We start from the raw sequence: 15,690 nt of genomic DNA on the forward strand, positions 1-15,690 counted from the left end.
TCAGACCCCCTCAGGCCCTGGCGCTTGCACAGGAAGTGCTCCTGGCCCCAGCCCCTTGCAAACAGTGTCTTGTTGGAACACTGGCCACTGTCATGCCCGTCCATTGCTGTGTCACCGGTGGCCACCAGGCCCTTGAGCAGCAGAATTGGGTACTTACAGCGCAGCCTGCCTGGCCCACAAAGCCTGAAGCACTTCGTCCCAGTCCTTCGCGGTGAGGGCTTGTGGAGCCCTGATCCGTGCATTGTAGAGCCGGAGACTGGACTAGATGGGAAGCTGGGTTTCAGGGATGGAGAGGGATTTGCCACTGAGCACCATGGGGTGACAGGAGGGCACAGGTGAGTTCCAGGACACAGACAGGATCTCCCAGAAGCTCGTGGGAGTGCAGCCAAGTGTGGCAGAGCAAGAATCCCAAAAGAGGAACGTCGCCTCAGATGAGGCGGGCAGGCAAGAACCCGCCTGAAGTCATCCTCCGACCCCACGCGCGGGCCGGGGCACGCGCACCTCCACACTCGAAAGCCAGCACGCACACTCACACACCGGTGAATAAATTTTTTTGAGGCAGGGTCTCATTCTAGCACAAGCTTACCTGGAACTCACTCGGTAGTCCTAGGGTGGCCTTGAACAAAGTCACAGTGATCTCCCGCCTCAGCCTCCCAAGTGCTGGGATTAAAGGCGTGCACCACCATGCCTGGCTTTTTCTTTCTTTCTCTGATTCTTTGTTCCTTTGTTTCTTTGTTTGTTTGTTTCTTTCTTTCTCTCGCTCTCTCCCTCCCTCTCCTTCTTTCTTTCTTTCTTTTTTTTTAGTTTTATTTATTTATTTGCAAGGAAAGAGAAAGAGAGAAGAGACAGAGAGAGAGAATGGGCATGCCAGGGCCTCTAGCCACTGCAAACGAGCCCCAGATGCATGTGCCCCTTGTACATCTGGCTTACATGGGTCCTGGGGAATTGAACCTGGGTCCTTTGGCTTCATAGGCAAATGCCTTAACTGCTAAGCCATTCCTCTAGCCTGCCCCTTTTTTTGAGATAGAGTCTCACTCTAGCCCAGGCTGAATTCACTCACTATGTAGTGTTAGCAATCCTCCTACCTCAGCCTCCCGAGTGCTGGGATTACAGGCGTGGCACCGCGCCCGGCCACTGTGACGTCTGCGTGCTGTGTACAGTCATCGTGCGTCAGCACTTGGGCCTTGGCCTCACTTACTGTCTACAGAAACCATGACTCCCACATGGGGGTTTCTTTAAATGGCCCCATGTGGAGGCCGAACTGCTCTTGGCAATAGGCATGGTCATGAATGTTTCCTGTGCCCCTGCACTGAGGTGGGCACTTATCACTGTTGGTGTATTATCCAGTTAGGGTGCCTGGAAACATAACCATTATTAAAAGGCTGATGGGACCCTTGTGGGCTGAACCACCACATCGGCTTCGGGAGTGGGGATTGTTCCAGGCATAATCTGAGGAGTGGGCCATCCAACTATATTGTCTAGTGTGTGTCCGCTGAGCCATTTCTCCAGCCCACCTGACAATATCTTGATCCAGGTCAGTGGTAGGCCATCATAACAAACTAATACTCAGACAGGATGCCTGGGTCAAGCCCTTTCTTGGGTGTCCAGGCTGCTACGGTGGCCCTTGTGACCATCCAGGCACCTCGTGGTCAGCCTGTGCCTCTGTCTTAAGACGTGAGATGGCTGTTCTAGTTCTGCCATCTCTTCTAGATTCTGTCAAGAGAGAAAAGTGGCCTAGAATTTGCTCTTCACCCCCTCGCACCTCATTTGGTGAAGCTTAACCACATGAGCATAAATCGCTGAAAGGGAGGCTGGGAAATGTAGTCTAGCCCGTAGCTGGGTGGTCCGGGTCTCCCGGCTCGGTTCTGGGGTTCCGTGCCTGAGGATGGAGAGGAGAGTGGCTGTTGGGGGACAGGGATGAGGGGCACACAGATGGGCGTGGGAGGGGCTGGGGCAGTGAGGGTGGGGGGACCTTGACCACAAAGGCGGTCTGACTCAGTGTCCCCTCGGCCCCTCCCTGGCAGGTACAACTGCAAGGAAGAGTTCCAGGTCCACGAGGAGCTGCTGAAGGCCCATTACAGGACGGGCCGGCTGTCGGACGCCACCCGCGAGCACTACCTGGTCCAGGTGAGGCCACGCCTTCCCGCCTCTCCCGGCGTCCTCCCTACTCTCCTCCACCCCTTCCCTCTCCGCTTGTGTCAGCCCCCATTCTTTTTTGTTTCTTTTTTGAGGTAGGGTCTCACTCTAGCTCAAGCTGACCTGGGATTAAAGGTGTGTGCCACCACGCCTGGTTAGCCCCCATTCTTTTTATTTATTTATTTAACGGAGAAAGAGAGAGAGAGAGAGAATGGGCACGCCAGGGCCTCCAGCCACTGCAAATGAAATGCAGACGCATGCGCCCCCTTTTGCATCTGGCTAACCTGGGTCCTTTGGCTTTGCAGGCTTTGCAGCCCCCGCCTTTTTTTTTTTTTTAAGGTGTTTCGTGGTAGGGTCTCACTCTAGCTCAGGCTGACCTGGAATTCACTCTGTAGTCTCAGGGTGGCCTCGAACTCATGGCAATCCTCCTACCTCTGCCTCCCGAGTGCTGGGATTAAAGGCGTGCGCCACCATGCCCGGCTACAGCCCCCTTTTTAAAAAAAAAATATTTTATTTATTTATTTGAGAGAGGCAGAGAGAATGGGTGTGTCAGGGCCTCTAGCCATGGCAAATGAACTCCAGACACATGTGCCACTTTGTGCATTTGGCTTATGTGGGTACTAGGGAGTCGAACCTAGGTCCTTGGGTTTTGCAGGCAAATGTCTTAACTGCTAAGTCATCTCTCCAGCCCAAAGCTCCCATTCTTGTTTATGATAGTGGGCTGGAGCCCACGGCCTCACACCTACTAGGCAAGCTCTCTACCACTGAGCTACATCCCAGTCCCTTAGCTCTCCTCCTTTTCCTCCTCTGCCTCTTTATTATTTGCGTTCTTGTGTGTGTGTGTGTGTGTGTGTGTGTGTATTCACTTGTTTGTGGGCTCATATGTGTGTACTGCCTTGATCTTACTGCGATCATCTTATCTCAGCCTCCCAAGTGCTGGGATTAAAGGCGTGTGTCACTATGCAAAGTTTCTTGAACCCAGAGTTTACCCAATGCCTTTTCCCCAGACCTTCTTTTTTTTTTTTTTTGGTAGGGTTTCGCTCTAGCCCAGGCTGACCTGGAATTCACTATGTAGTCTCAGGGTGGCCTCGAACTCATGGCGATCCTCCTACCTCTGCCTCCCGAGTGCTGGGATTAAAGGCGTGCGCCACCATGCCCAGCTCCCCAGCCCTTCTAAATGGCCAGCACAACTCTATCTCCTCACCACCAGGGGGCACAGCAGCGGGAGCCCTGAGTACCCCAGCTTCCTATCCCCCCAAGTCTGGGAGCCTCCATTTTCTCTTTCAAGAGTTCAAAACTTATTCTAGCTTTGCTTCTTCTTCTTCTTTTTTTTTTTTTTTGCTTTTTTCAACTGACACTTTTCATAATTATAGACAATAAACCATGATCACTCCCTCCTTCACAAATTCACTCTCCATCATATCCCTTCCCCCTCTCCACTAGTCTTTTATTTTGATGGCCTCATCTGTTCCTCCTGTTATGAGGGTCTTGTGTAAGTAGTGTCAGGCACTACGAGGTCATGGATATCCGGGCCAATTTCTATCTGAATGATTGCATTGTAAGGAGTCCTACCCTTCCTTTGGCTCTTACATTCTTTCTGCCACTTCTTCCGCAATGGACCCTGAGCCTTGGAAGGTGTGATAGAGCTGTTTCAGTGCTGAGCACTCCTCTGTCACTTCTTAGCACTATTGTGCTTGTTGGGTCATCCCAGTGGTCACTGCCATCTGGAAAGAGAAGCTTCTCTAACCAAAAGTGAGAGTAGCGTTAATGCATGGGTGTGAATGTTGAGGAAAGTGCTCACAGGGCAGCTTGGTGAGCATAGCATGTGCCGCTAAGCAGACAAGAGCAGACATTGCACTGCTGGAGCTCATGACCTCTCCAGCCATAGACTTAAAAAATTTTTTATTTAGTTTTTAGAGAGAGAGAGAGAGAGACAGAGAATGGGCACACCAGGGCCTCTAGACACTGCAAAGGAAATCCAGACACATGCGCCACCTTGTGCATCTGGCTTATGTGGGTCCTGGAGAAGCGAACCTGGGCTTCATAGACAAGTGCCTTAACCACTAAGCCATCTCTGCAGCCCTGCCATAGGCTTTTGATTAGGTTTTTATACCAGGCAAGTATTTACTCCCATAGAGAGGGCCTCCAGTCCAATTAGAGAGCAGTTGGTTTCTCCCAGAACAGACATGCCACTACTGCACCCACTGGCTCATTTGGCTTGGCTGGCCCAACTTAAGGCTTGCAGTGTCTGCTGTTTTCACTGCTGATGGCTCCTCTCTCCCATAGGGCTGCATGCAGCCTGGCTTTTTCCGGCTTTCTATCAGCTGGTCTACCGGGAGGAGGTTTTCAGCTCCTAGAGCTTGGCGTTTCCGGCTGGGCTGGGAGTATAGATCCCTCTTCTCATCTGTCAGGCTGTGGAGGTGTGGGGCTTGATGGAAGCAGGGTCACCCAAGACCACCCGGGGCTTCTGTTTGCTCTGGAACAAGCTCTTGACCATCCTGGCAACTTTCTCGTCTCTTTCCTGCAGCACTTGGGTCTTGTCATCTTCCGGCTCAGTCCTGGTTTCCCGGATGTCCATGTGCCTTGGTAGAAATGAGGGAAGTCTGCTGTTTTCTCGGGGAGCTCTGGGCCCCTCTCCCAGGGCCAGCTTTGGCCTGCGCTCCTCCTGCTCGTTCCTTTCCAGGCCTGGCTCCGAGGCTGTCTGCTGCACAGTCTTCTCCACTCTCCTGCCTGTTACGACGCCCTTGCTGTCTCGTGTCTGTGTCTCATATGAGCCTTGCAAGCAATTTGAAGGCAGGATCATGTCGTCTCCCTTGCTCCCAGCCATTCCCCTCTACTGGTCCTCAGGAGCTCAAGACAGAGCCCAAGGGGCTGGAGTGATGGCTTAGCTGTTAAGCACTTGCCTGTGAAGCCTAAGGACCCTGGTTCGAGGCTCGATTCCCCAGGTCCCACGTTAGCCAGATGCACAAGGGGGCGCACGCATCTGGAGTTCGATTGCAGAGGCTGGAAGCCCTGGCACGCCCATTCTCTCTCTCTCTATCTACCTCTTTCTCTCTTTGTCACTCAAATAAATGAACAACAACAACAAAAAGCAGAGTCCAAGACAATTCCCTGGGGTCGCCCCGAGTGACTGTGCCCCAAGTGACTGTGATGCGCCTCTCTTTCCGTCAGGGCCGCTACTTCCTGGTGCGGGATGTCACTGAGAAGATGGACGTGCTGGGCACTTCAGGGAGCTGTGGGGCCCTCAACTTCCGCCAGGCGCGAGGTGGGCTCCCCGTGTTTGGCATGGGACAGCCCAGTCTTCTGGGGTTCCAGCGGGTCCTCCAGAAGCTCCAGAAGGACGGACACAAGGTGAGCTTGCTTCTCCCTTAGACTGATCAGGGAAGCGGGGGCCCCCCAGGAGGGCTGACTCAGGAGATTTAAGGGGGCCCTGGCTGTGAGTTGGGAGCGTGAAGAAGGGGGTGGCTTGGGCCAGGCTCTGCTGAGCCTTGGCCACCACGCTGGTCGCTGAGGATTGGTAATGATTGGGAAACTCTGCCTGATGTTTACGCATTGCCCCATGTGGGCATGGAGCCCAAGGTGTGTACCCCACTCAGAGACACTCTGGGGAAGCCAGGGAATGAGAGGGTGAGAAGAGGGGCCAGGTCCGCCACTGCCAAATGCTGGGCACAGCTCACAGCTCAATCCCTTGTTCACTGTGGGCTGTCACCCTCATCTTACACATGGGGAAACTGAGGCCCAGAGAGGGCAAGGGTCACACAGCTCGTGAGCGGTGCCCACAGGTCCGGACGCCAGCAACTAGAGCCCACTGCCTGCTTTCAGAGGCGGGTGTTGCTGTCTGTGGGGTGAGGCCAAGGGCATGCCGTGACCACGGAGCGGTGGTTCTGAATGGCCTTAGGTGTGGTTGAGTGCCAGGGCGAATGAGAGTGAATTGGGGTCCTGTGCAAGTTCCACGTTCCCGGCTCGAGCTGAAGTTCCTCGAGGAGGGGCAGGCTGCCAACCTCCCTCCCCCTCTGCTGATCGGAGCTCAGTGAGCGAATGATGGACTGCTTGGTTGGCATTCGTTGCTTCAGCTGATATTAGTCAAGAAGCTGGTTTATGTAGGACTCCATGCAGCGTGCATTGTGGGTATACGAGATTGACCAGGGCGTGGTTCTGCCTCGGGGAATTTACAGTCCGTCCAGAGAGAAAAGCATAGGCGTAGCGTTTGCACGGGGGAACAAGCGTCTGTGGCAGACCAGGGTGGGGGATGGCTTCTTTCTGGCAGGAGTGCATCATCTTCTGCGTGAGGGAGGAGCCCGTGCTGTTCCTGCGTGCCGAGGACGACTTTGTGTCATACACGCCGCGTGACAAGCAGAACCTTCGCGCAAACCTCCAGGGCTTGGGGCCTGGGCTTGGAGCTGAGAGCTTGGAGTTGGCCATCCGGAAGGAGGTGAGGGCGAGCTTCTCCCCGGCAGGACCATCATCGCCCAGAGTCCAGCTCTGCAGACTAGGCTCCCCGGGCAGCTGCTCGGCTCCCCTTTGCCCAATCTTCCTGGGTTTTGTGCCCTGCTTGGGCTAGTGGCTGCCTACAAAGTTGACTTCTGGTTTTCAGTTTGCCTTCCTCTGCCTGTCTCTCACCCTGTTTCTCTCTTTTTTTTTTTTTTTTTGGTGGGGGGAGGAAGGGGGTTTCAAAGTAGGGTCTTATTTAAACCCAGGCTGACCTGGAACCCACTCTGTCACCCTGTCCTGGTCTAGAACTCATGCTGCCTCTGGCTCCCAAGTGCTGGGAATAAAGGCGTGTGCCACCACGCCTGGCTTCCAGCTTCCCTCTCAGGGACCAACATTCTGGTTTAGCAAGGGGTTTGGTGGGATGGGAGAAACACTGGATTATGGGGCCCAAGGCTGGGGTTCTGCCGTGCCTCTGCCATGCGGTCCCTGGGGAGTCGGTTCCCTGCTTTGTGAGTCTCTGGGTCAGCCGGCACACGCACGGAGTGAGGGGTCACAGTGGGCCTTGCTGGGAACTGCCATCTTTCTGCTTTCCCTTCCGGCCTCCTGAGCTCTCTTGCTTCCCTGGCTTCCAACTCCCAGCTGGCCGAGCCTCACCCTAACCTGGCACTCAGTTGGCTTAGCGCATTCCTGCTGCCCACTGGGCAGTGCCCTCCAGTCTGCCCCCATGGGGACCGGGGGTGCTCAGCCCGTGCTGGTTGCCCTCAGGGTAGTGGCCTTCCTGGATCCTTCCACACACGGCCATGTGGTTCCCTCTTGGAGGCAAAGTTGCCTGAGGTAGTTTCTGCATGCTGAGGTCACCAGAGCTCTTGGGGACGGTCGAGGAGGACCTGAAGGTCAGATCGCGTCCCTCTCTGCCGGCACCTCGCTCCAGATCCGTGACTTTGCCCAGCTTAGCGAGAACACATACCACGTGTACCACAACACGGATGACCTGCGGGGAGAGCCACACGCCGTGCGGATCCGCGACGAGGACGACGTGCACGTGACGGAGGAAGTCTACAAGCGGCCGCTCTTTCTGCAGCCCATCTATAGGTACCTTGGGGCCCGTGTTCCCCCTCCCCCCCAGGCCAGCTTCCCAGTACCGGCCCCAGTTCCCCCATCCACTCAGCAAGAATATGTTCCCCACATCCATCCCTCTCCCCCCACCCCATAGGGGACATTTCCCGACGGCTCTTAGAACTGGGGAATTGGACTGGTGCGTGGGGACATGGCCTGGCTGATGGGCTATTCCTGTCCCTGGCAGGTACCACCGTCTGCCCTTGCCAGAGCAGGGGGCCCCCCTGGAAGCCCAGTTTGATGCCTTTGTCAGTGTTCTCCGGGTGAGTGGCTGTGGGAGCGCTGCGTGGGAGCAGGTGCCTCAATGGCCAGTGTCTTGGCTGTCCTTAGAGGAAGCATCAGTGCTTGCTTAACATGACGCCCACTTTGTGTGGACGTGGGTAGTGCTGCGCCTTCGTGTGTGTGTGTGTGTGTGTGTGTGTGTGTGTACACGTCTCTGTGTGTGCATGCACATGTATAGAGGTGTGCACGGCACACTTCCTAATCCCAGAGTTTAGCACTGAGCCCAGGATTGGGCTCTGATTGTGGCTTGGCTATGAACTTGCTGCACGGTCTTGGGAGACTGCACCCCCTTCCGCTCTAGACCTCCGCTTCCTCAAGTTTTAAGCCCAACAGGCTGCCATTCTTCATTTTCTTTAAATGCGAGAGTGAAAGAGAATTGGTGTGCCAGGCCCTCCAGCCACTGCCATCTAATTCCAGACGCTCCCCCCTGTGCGCATGTGCGACTTTGTGAGCTAGCGTCGCCGTGTGTCTGGCTTACGTGGGCCCTGGGGAATTGAACATGAGTCCTTAGACTTTGTAGGCAAATGCCTTCACTGCTAAGCCACCTCTCCAGCCCCACTTACTCATGTTTTAATTTTTATTATTTATTTAAACATTTATTTTATTTCCTTTATTTGAGAGAGACAGAAAGAGGGAGAGAGAGAGAGGGAGAGAATGGGTGCGCCAGGGCCTTCAGCTGCTGCAAACGAACTGCAGACACATGTGCGCCCCCTTGTGCATCTGGCTTACGTGGGACCTGGGGAATTGAACCTGGGTCCTTTGGCTTTGCAGGCAAGCACCTTAACCCCTAAGCCATCCCTCCAGCCCTTCCTCAGGTTTTTAGTGAAGCTCCTGCTTCCAGCCTCACAGACTGTTCCGCTGAATCTCAACCCCTTCCCGTTGCCTTGTCTGATTTGCATTGTGCAGTTCTGGGAGGTCACTGGCCTGAGGCCCTCTGAGTAGCTTTTACTTCTGTCCCCCACCCCCACACGCTGCCTTCTGTCCACGCTGCCCTCTGGCTGCCCACAAGGCTGCACCGAGCAGGACCCGAGCTCCGGGGCAGGCGCGCAGCTGGCTGTAGCACCAGCCGTCAGAAACCACGCCATTCCCGTGAGCTCAGTGGGCTGCAGACTGTGGGCTGGGGATGGGTTGTCATTAGTTCCTTTCTTTTCTTTTTTTGGTTTTTCGAGGTAGGGTCTCACTCTAGCCCAGGCTGACCTGGAATTCATTATGTAGTCTCAGGGTGGCCTCAAACTCACAGTGATCCTCCTACCTCTGCCTCCCAAGTGCTGGGATTAAAGGTGTGCACCATCACGCCCAGCTTTAGTTCCTTTCTTTTAAAAAATATTATTTTTTTATTTATTTGAGGAGAAAAGAGAGAGAGAGAGAAAGAATGGGTGTACCAGGGACTTTAGCCACCACAAGCAAACTCCTAACGCATGCACCATCTTGTGCGTCGGGCTTACCTGGGTCCTGGGGACTCAAACCTGGGTCCTTAGGCTTCTTGGGCAAGCACCATAACCACTAAGCCACCTCCCTAGCACATGACTTCCTTTCTTGACTGGGTCTTCAGCCTCAGGGTTTCCGGGTCTTGCTGTTGCCTGCTAACTTTTCACGGTCCTTCCCCAGGAGACCCCCAGCCTGCTGCGGCTTCGCGACGCCCACGGGCCTCCCCCTGCCCTCCTCTTCAGCTGCCAGTCAGGTGTGGGCAGGACCAACCTGGGCATGGTCCTGGGTACCCTTGTGCTGTTTCACTACCATGGGACCACCTCTCCACTCGAGTGAGTGGCCAGGACACTGCTTAGCCAAGGGGCTGTGGGGACAGAAAAGGAGGAGGGGAAGCTACCTCCCCGATGATGGGGCTATGTGTGGGTGCCGGGCATTTGGGGATCATTCGCCACCAACTAACTGGGTGGTTTGGAGAGAGGCCCTTGACCTTTCTGATCCTTGCTTCCCCTATAGGATTTAGAAGGGGCCTGAGGTCTGATGCCTCCCACTGGCCTTAAGGGTGGGAGATGGTGGGCAGCATGGGTGTCCCAGGGGCTTTTGGGAGCCCTGACCATAATACTCACACCACTTTGTTAGGGCTGCTCCCTTGTCAACCAAACCCCTGGCCATGGAGCAGTTCCCGACCATCCAGCGCTTTCTCAGCATGGTGCCCCAAGGAAGGAGGATGGTGGAGGAGGTGAGTGAAAGGCCGGGCCCGGGCAGTGGAGGAGGGCATGGTGGCTTCTAGTGTGTGTGGGGGAGCTCTCTCCTCCCTGACGTCCCCTTCTTTCTGCCAATCTTCTTGCCTTTCCTCTCCTGCCATCTTTGCTGGCCCCTGCTCCCTCCCTCTCTTACGGACCCCTTCCCCTCTCTGCCGCAGGTGGACAGAGCAATCACCACGTGTGCAGAGCTGCAGGACCTGAGGGAAGAGGTCCTGGAGAACCAGAGGACGCTGGAAGCTGTTCGGCCAGACCGTCCAGCGCAGGTGCGGCCAGGAGGACCAGGCCAGACCCTTTCTTTACGGGAGCCCTGCCTGTTTGACAGGCCCTGGGGGAATGGCTTCTTTCAGCTCGACAGCTCCTGGCTGAGCAGTTTCGAGAGGACAGAAAGTGGTGTGGAGGCTGGGCCAGCAGGAAGGACGGGAAAGAGGGGAAGTTTGCTTTCCCTGACCAGGTCCTTCAGCTGCAGAATAAACAGGATGGACAGAGGAGCTGCTGATCAGGACCACTGGGACTTCTGCTCTCAGGCTCTTCCCAGATCATCACGCTAGTCAGCCTAACATTACGAGCATGACAAACCCACCCGACACAGTCAGCTTAGAGTACAGGTTAGCCAAGGGGTGGTGTGGGCCTGTAATCCCAGCATTCGGGATTCGGGAGGCAGAGACTTGAAGATTGTGAGTTCTAGGTCAGCCTGGGCTAAGTAATATGTTCTAGGGTCAGGCTTGGGGGAGAGAGAGAGGTGGGAGTGGGAGAGAAACTTTTGGAAGATTCAACATAATCTTGCCCCATTACTCTTGCTCTGGGCAGCATGTCATGGTGGGCATGCTTGGCAGGCAACATAATCTCTGACCTCATGGTCAGGGAATAAAGAAGACAGGGCAGGGGTCTTAGAATAACTTTTTAGGTATCCCCCAGTGATTTAAGGACCTCCTGCTGGGGCCACCTGTTAGAGCTTCACGGTGGAGATCAAGCCTTTAACACTCACCTGTATTTTGGGGGACTTTGAAGATCCAAATGGTAGGAGCTCCCCCGACAGAGAAGAGTCTTGGGGCTACTCAGGGAAGAGAGTCCTTGGTCCCGCCTGTAAGCTCTGTAAGCGCACCCTGCTCTGGGCTCACTCACGGCTTCTGTCTCCAGCTTTGGGGGAGGAAAACGGGGCTTGAAAGTGTTTGCTCTTGGTTCCTGGAAGGAATCTAAGACTGCATAGCCTTTTCCTTCTTTAACATTTAAAAAAAAACACCAAAAATCTCTGAAAAGCCATGTTCCATGATAGAAAACAGGGAAATTAGAAAGGAAAGGAAAAGAGATTGCTCCTGAGCCCAGCAGCCCGCAGCTGTAGGAACATCTGGGTTGAGTGTCTTCATCTGTGTAGCTGGTGGTGCAGGAGAGAGCCCTGTGGGACCAGAGCTCCTATTCCGCATCTCAGGTTCTCATCCATGCTAGCAAACAACTGAAAACGTGGACTCAGGAGAAGGGCAGATTATGATTTATTTTAGGGAATGTTAGGATAAAAGACAAAGCAAAGCAGAAAAGTCCCCCAAATCAAAAGAAGGGGAGATTGAGAAAATCTCCCTCACATAGGGAAGGAGAAGAGAGGAGAGAAAAGAGGAGAGGAGGGAAGAGCAGGGGAGGGCAGGGAAGGGAAGAAGAGAGGAGAGGAGGGGTTTCAGGTCCATGCATATGAATCAGACATCCAATTAGAATGAGCCTCATCACCAGGCTCAGGTGTGTAGGGAGGAACCTGATTGGCTGGTGGTCCCTGGCTAGACATTGAGGAAGGGCCCACCCAGGAGGCTGAGCTGAGGAAGAAACAGGAAATTGGTTTTTGTTGTTGAGGAGTTGGTGCCTTAGGCCATCTTGAGTGAGACTGAATCTCTCATGAGTTCTATCCCTGCCAGAGCAGGGAAGGGGATATCCCAGTTTCTGTGGGCTCTCCCTAGCTAACTGCCTATCAGGAAACAAAGCTCCCTCGCTCCTTTATCTGAATCACTAGCTACCCCAGTCACCTGGGTCCTGCTTATTGTACCATGGATACCTGGTTTGGGTCACTGAGATGATTTCTTTCCTTTTTTAATTAAAAAAAAATTTTTTTTATTGGGGGGGAATTGGTGTGCCAGGGCCTCAGCCACTGAAATCAAACTCCAGATGCTTGTGCCACCTAGTGGGCATGTGAAGCCTTGCACTTGCCTCACCGTGGTGTGTCTGTAGGTTGGATCTGGAGAGTCGAACATGGGTCCTTAGGCTCTGCAGGCAAGCATTTTAACTGCTAAGCCATCTCTCCAGTCCCACTGAGATGGTTTCTGATGGCCCAATCACTTAAACTCATGACGGGGTCAGCCAGCCAACTGGGCCTGATAGGCTAGAGTGGGGATTTTCAGCCAGCTGACTGGTTCTAGCTCAGGCACTGGCCACTTACAGGGCTGGGGGCTTGGTGGCAGCGCCTCCATTGTCCCAATTGTGATTCAGGGCAAAATGATCAGAGTAGCTCGTAGGGCTGCTGGGAGTCAGGTGGTAGAAAAGGGGCAAATGCCATCCGCTGTGATGACCAGAGAGTCTTGTTGACAGTTGTGTGGCCTCAGGGCTCTTTAAAGGGAAGGTCATCAAAGCATAGGGGACTTCTGCTCTCTAGATGAGCTGTCCAGGAGCCATCAAAGCATGGCTCACAGCAGCCAGTAACCTACGGCTTCCTGTCTTTGTGATAGTCCCCCACCCCTGAGGTAGGGTCTCACTCTAGCCCAGAGACTGGCTACCTTATTCTAGCCCAGGCTGACCTGGAATTCACTGTGTAGTCTCAGGCTGCCCTTGAACTCATGGCGGTCCCTCCTATCTCTGCCTCCCAAGTGCTGGAATCAAAGGTGCGTGTCACCAGGCTTGGCTTTTTTGGGGCTAGTTTCATTGGTATGGTCTTCCCAGCTCACCTTGCCACTGTCATGAGGGCCGTGTTGAGGAGACGGGGTGGACCGCACACCTATCATATTCTACAGAAAAAGCCTGCTCCCCACTAGTGAGGATTCCCAAAGATGGGGTCCAACTTGATCAGAGACTGTCACCCTCCTTCAGGCTAAATTGATTGGGGTATGTCTTCATGTTACTGACACATCAGGAGAAACTTGTCACTTGAGGGTTGCTGGGGCAACAGAGGACTCTGGGCTGCAGTTGGAGAGACGAGGACCCAGTATTTGCCGTCAGTTGTGTGACTTGGAGGAAGCTGTTTTCTTTTTCTTCTTCTTCCTCTTTTCTTTTCCTTTCTTCTTGTTTTTCAAGGCAGGGTCTCCCTGTGGTCCATGCTGACCTGGAATTCACTCTAGTCTCAGGGTGATTTTGAACTCGCGGCGATCCTCCTACCTTTGTCTCCCCAGCGCTGGGTTATTAAAGAAGTGTACCACCGCACCCAGCTGCTATTTCTTTAAGCGTTATTTATTTGTTGTTTTTGTTTTTTCAAGGTAGGGTCTCACTGTAGCTCAGGCTGACCTGGGATTCATATGTAGTCTCACGGTAGTCTTGAGCTCATGGCCATCCTCCAGCCTCTGACTCCCTGAATGCTGGGATTAAAGGCATGCGCCACCACGCCCGGCTTATTATTATCATTAGCGGTGATGATGCTTTATGGAGAGCCACTGTGAGGGTCTTAGTTACCAGTGTGTAAGTGTGTGTGTGGGGGGGTCCTGGTTCTTTAAGGAGGGCATCCCTTAAAGGGAAAAGTGTGTGGGTGTGCAAACTTGATTCCTCAACATGGGGTGGAATATGACACGGGGTGCTGGTTGTGCCATTGCTTGGGCACCCCCTTCACCCCCTCCCAGGGACAGAAACCTGCCTGCAGTGCGTGCACCCGGAGCCACCTGTGTTTGGTGTGGTCCCCAACCACAGCCGATGGGTTACGGTTAGATACACGGGGTGACTCCCAGCCTAGCAGAATGGTGTCATGAAGCTGGAGAGAGTGTCGGCACAGATTTCCCAAGCTTACCTCCTGCTGTAACAGACATACATGGCAAGGGGACAGCCCCCTATTCACTCCTCCTGGGGATCCCCTTTCTCAGGGAAGCGGTGGCCAGCATGCTGTCCGGCAGAGGGCGCTGTGGAGCCTGGAGCGTTACTTTTACTTGGTCCTGTTTAACAGCTATCTGCATGAGCAGGTGGGGCTGGGGGGGCAGCTGGCCCACACCCTCTCCTCCCGGGAATCCTCAAGCCCTACCACCCCAGGGCGATTGGCAAGAGGGTCCCTGTGGGGTGGTGAAAGAGTGCGGGGTTGTGTGTGTTGGTCCCTTAGGAAGGGGAGTGTGGGGGAGTTGGGAGAGGCAAGAAGGCCGCTTCTCTGTTCGCCCTGGTCCAGGGAGCCGCCCAGCGCCTGTCTCAGGCCCAGCCTCCCTATCCCCAGTCATCGAGGGCAGCAGACACCCTGGAATCCTCTCACCCCCCCCCTTTCTCCCCTGGGGACCGTGTGCATGCCTCTTGGGACTTCTTTTCCATGGGCGGGCAGGGAGGGCTCAGGATAGCCCCGCACCCCTCAATGCCCCATGTCTCCCGGCCTCGGGCTGCAGTACCCCCTGGCCTTTGCCCTCAGTTTCAGCCGCTGGCTGTGTGCCCATGCCTCGCTGTACCGCCTGCCCGTGATGTTGAAGTCGGTGGGGCCGATGGCACCCGGGGACCTCATCGCCAAGGGCTTCCTGGTGAGTGGCTGGCTGTCGAGTGGGCTGGGCAGGCTGGGCCCTGGCCCACGGAGCTCCGGATTCCCGTGGGTCTGAGCAGACATCACCACGAGTCTGGTGGGCTCCTGGGGGCGGGGGTGGGGAACCGCATGTGCCAGTGCTCTGATTTCCATGAACCGCCTGCAGCTCTGGCCTTTGTTCTGGTACCTTCTCTTCTGGGTCTCAAAGCCCGGCCTTTGGTGGTTGTCAGGAGTCCAGGATGTAGAACCTGGGCCCTCTCTGGAGGCACAATCTTGTCCTCACCATGGCACCAACCAGGCCCTGATGACTGTAGGGCACTGCTTCTCTTCCTCCCCGGCTGTCTGATTCTGGCTGTGCCAAGGCCAGCCGTCCCAGACTTGGTACTCTTCCCACAGAAGGCGGACGATCTTGTCTCCCTGGACACCCTCAGCACGGTCAGAGAGATGGATGTGGCCAACTTCCGGCGTGTGCCCCGCATGCCCATCTACGGCACAGCCCAGCCCAATGCCAAGGTGCCAGCTCCCAGGCCCGGGTCCGCACGTGGGGGCAGGGGAAAGGCTAGCCCTGTCCCTGACGGCCCCTCCTCCCCCAGGCCCTGGGCAGCATCCTGGCCTACCTGACCGACGCCAAGCGGAGACTACGGCAGGTGGTCTGGGTGAACCTGAGGGAGGAGGCCGTGCTGGAGTGTGATGGTCACACCCACAGCCTGTGGCCCCCCGGGCCTCCCCTGGCCCCTGAGCACCTGGAGGTAAGGGTTCTTACTCCGTATGCTCCTGCCTGGGAGGTCCTCGGGGGGGGGGGTGTGAAGAGGATGAGGTGGGGGGGGTTCTGCGGGCCCCACGTTCCTTATGCATAGATGGAGGAGCTGG

The 15,690-nt window shown here is 55.1% G+C and overlaps 1 protein-coding gene across 3 annotated transcripts in view; it reads left to right on the forward strand.

Moving 5' to 3' along the window:
* Positions 1-15,690, forward strand: part of Pald1 (phosphatase domain containing paladin 1) — a 76,275-nt gene that overhangs the window by 36,184 nt on the left and 24,401 nt on the right. For 2 of the 3 annotated variants that reach the window (XM_045137552.1, XM_004657806.2), the window contains exons 3-14: positions 2,025-2,127; positions 5,308-5,487; positions 6,404-6,568; positions 7,499-7,659; positions 7,871-7,946; positions 9,574-9,725; positions 10,030-10,129; positions 10,313-10,417; positions 14,192-14,287; positions 14,693-14,821; positions 15,217-15,333; positions 15,414-15,569. In XM_045137552.1, the coding sequence (XP_044993487.1) occupies positions 2,025-2,127; positions 5,308-5,487; positions 6,404-6,568; positions 7,499-7,659; positions 7,871-7,946; positions 9,574-9,725; positions 10,030-10,129; positions 10,313-10,417; positions 14,192-14,287; positions 14,693-14,821; positions 15,217-15,333; positions 15,414-15,569 (1,540 nt within the window). The remainder of the gene's footprint in view (positions 1-2,024; positions 2,128-5,307; positions 5,488-6,403; positions 6,569-7,498; positions 7,660-7,870; positions 7,947-9,573; positions 9,726-10,029; positions 10,130-10,312; positions 10,418-14,191; positions 14,288-14,692; positions 14,822-15,216; positions 15,334-15,413; positions 15,570-15,690) is intronic. The other variant, XM_045137553.1, reaches the window with a different exon arrangement.

This window comes from Jaculus jaculus, chromosome 18 (genome assembly GCF_020740685.1).
Source record: "Jaculus jaculus isolate mJacJac1 chromosome 18, mJacJac1.mat.Y.cur, whole genome shotgun sequence".
In the NCBI taxonomy this organism is placed as follows: Eukaryota; Metazoa; Chordata; class Mammalia; order Rodentia; family Dipodidae; genus Jaculus; species Jaculus jaculus.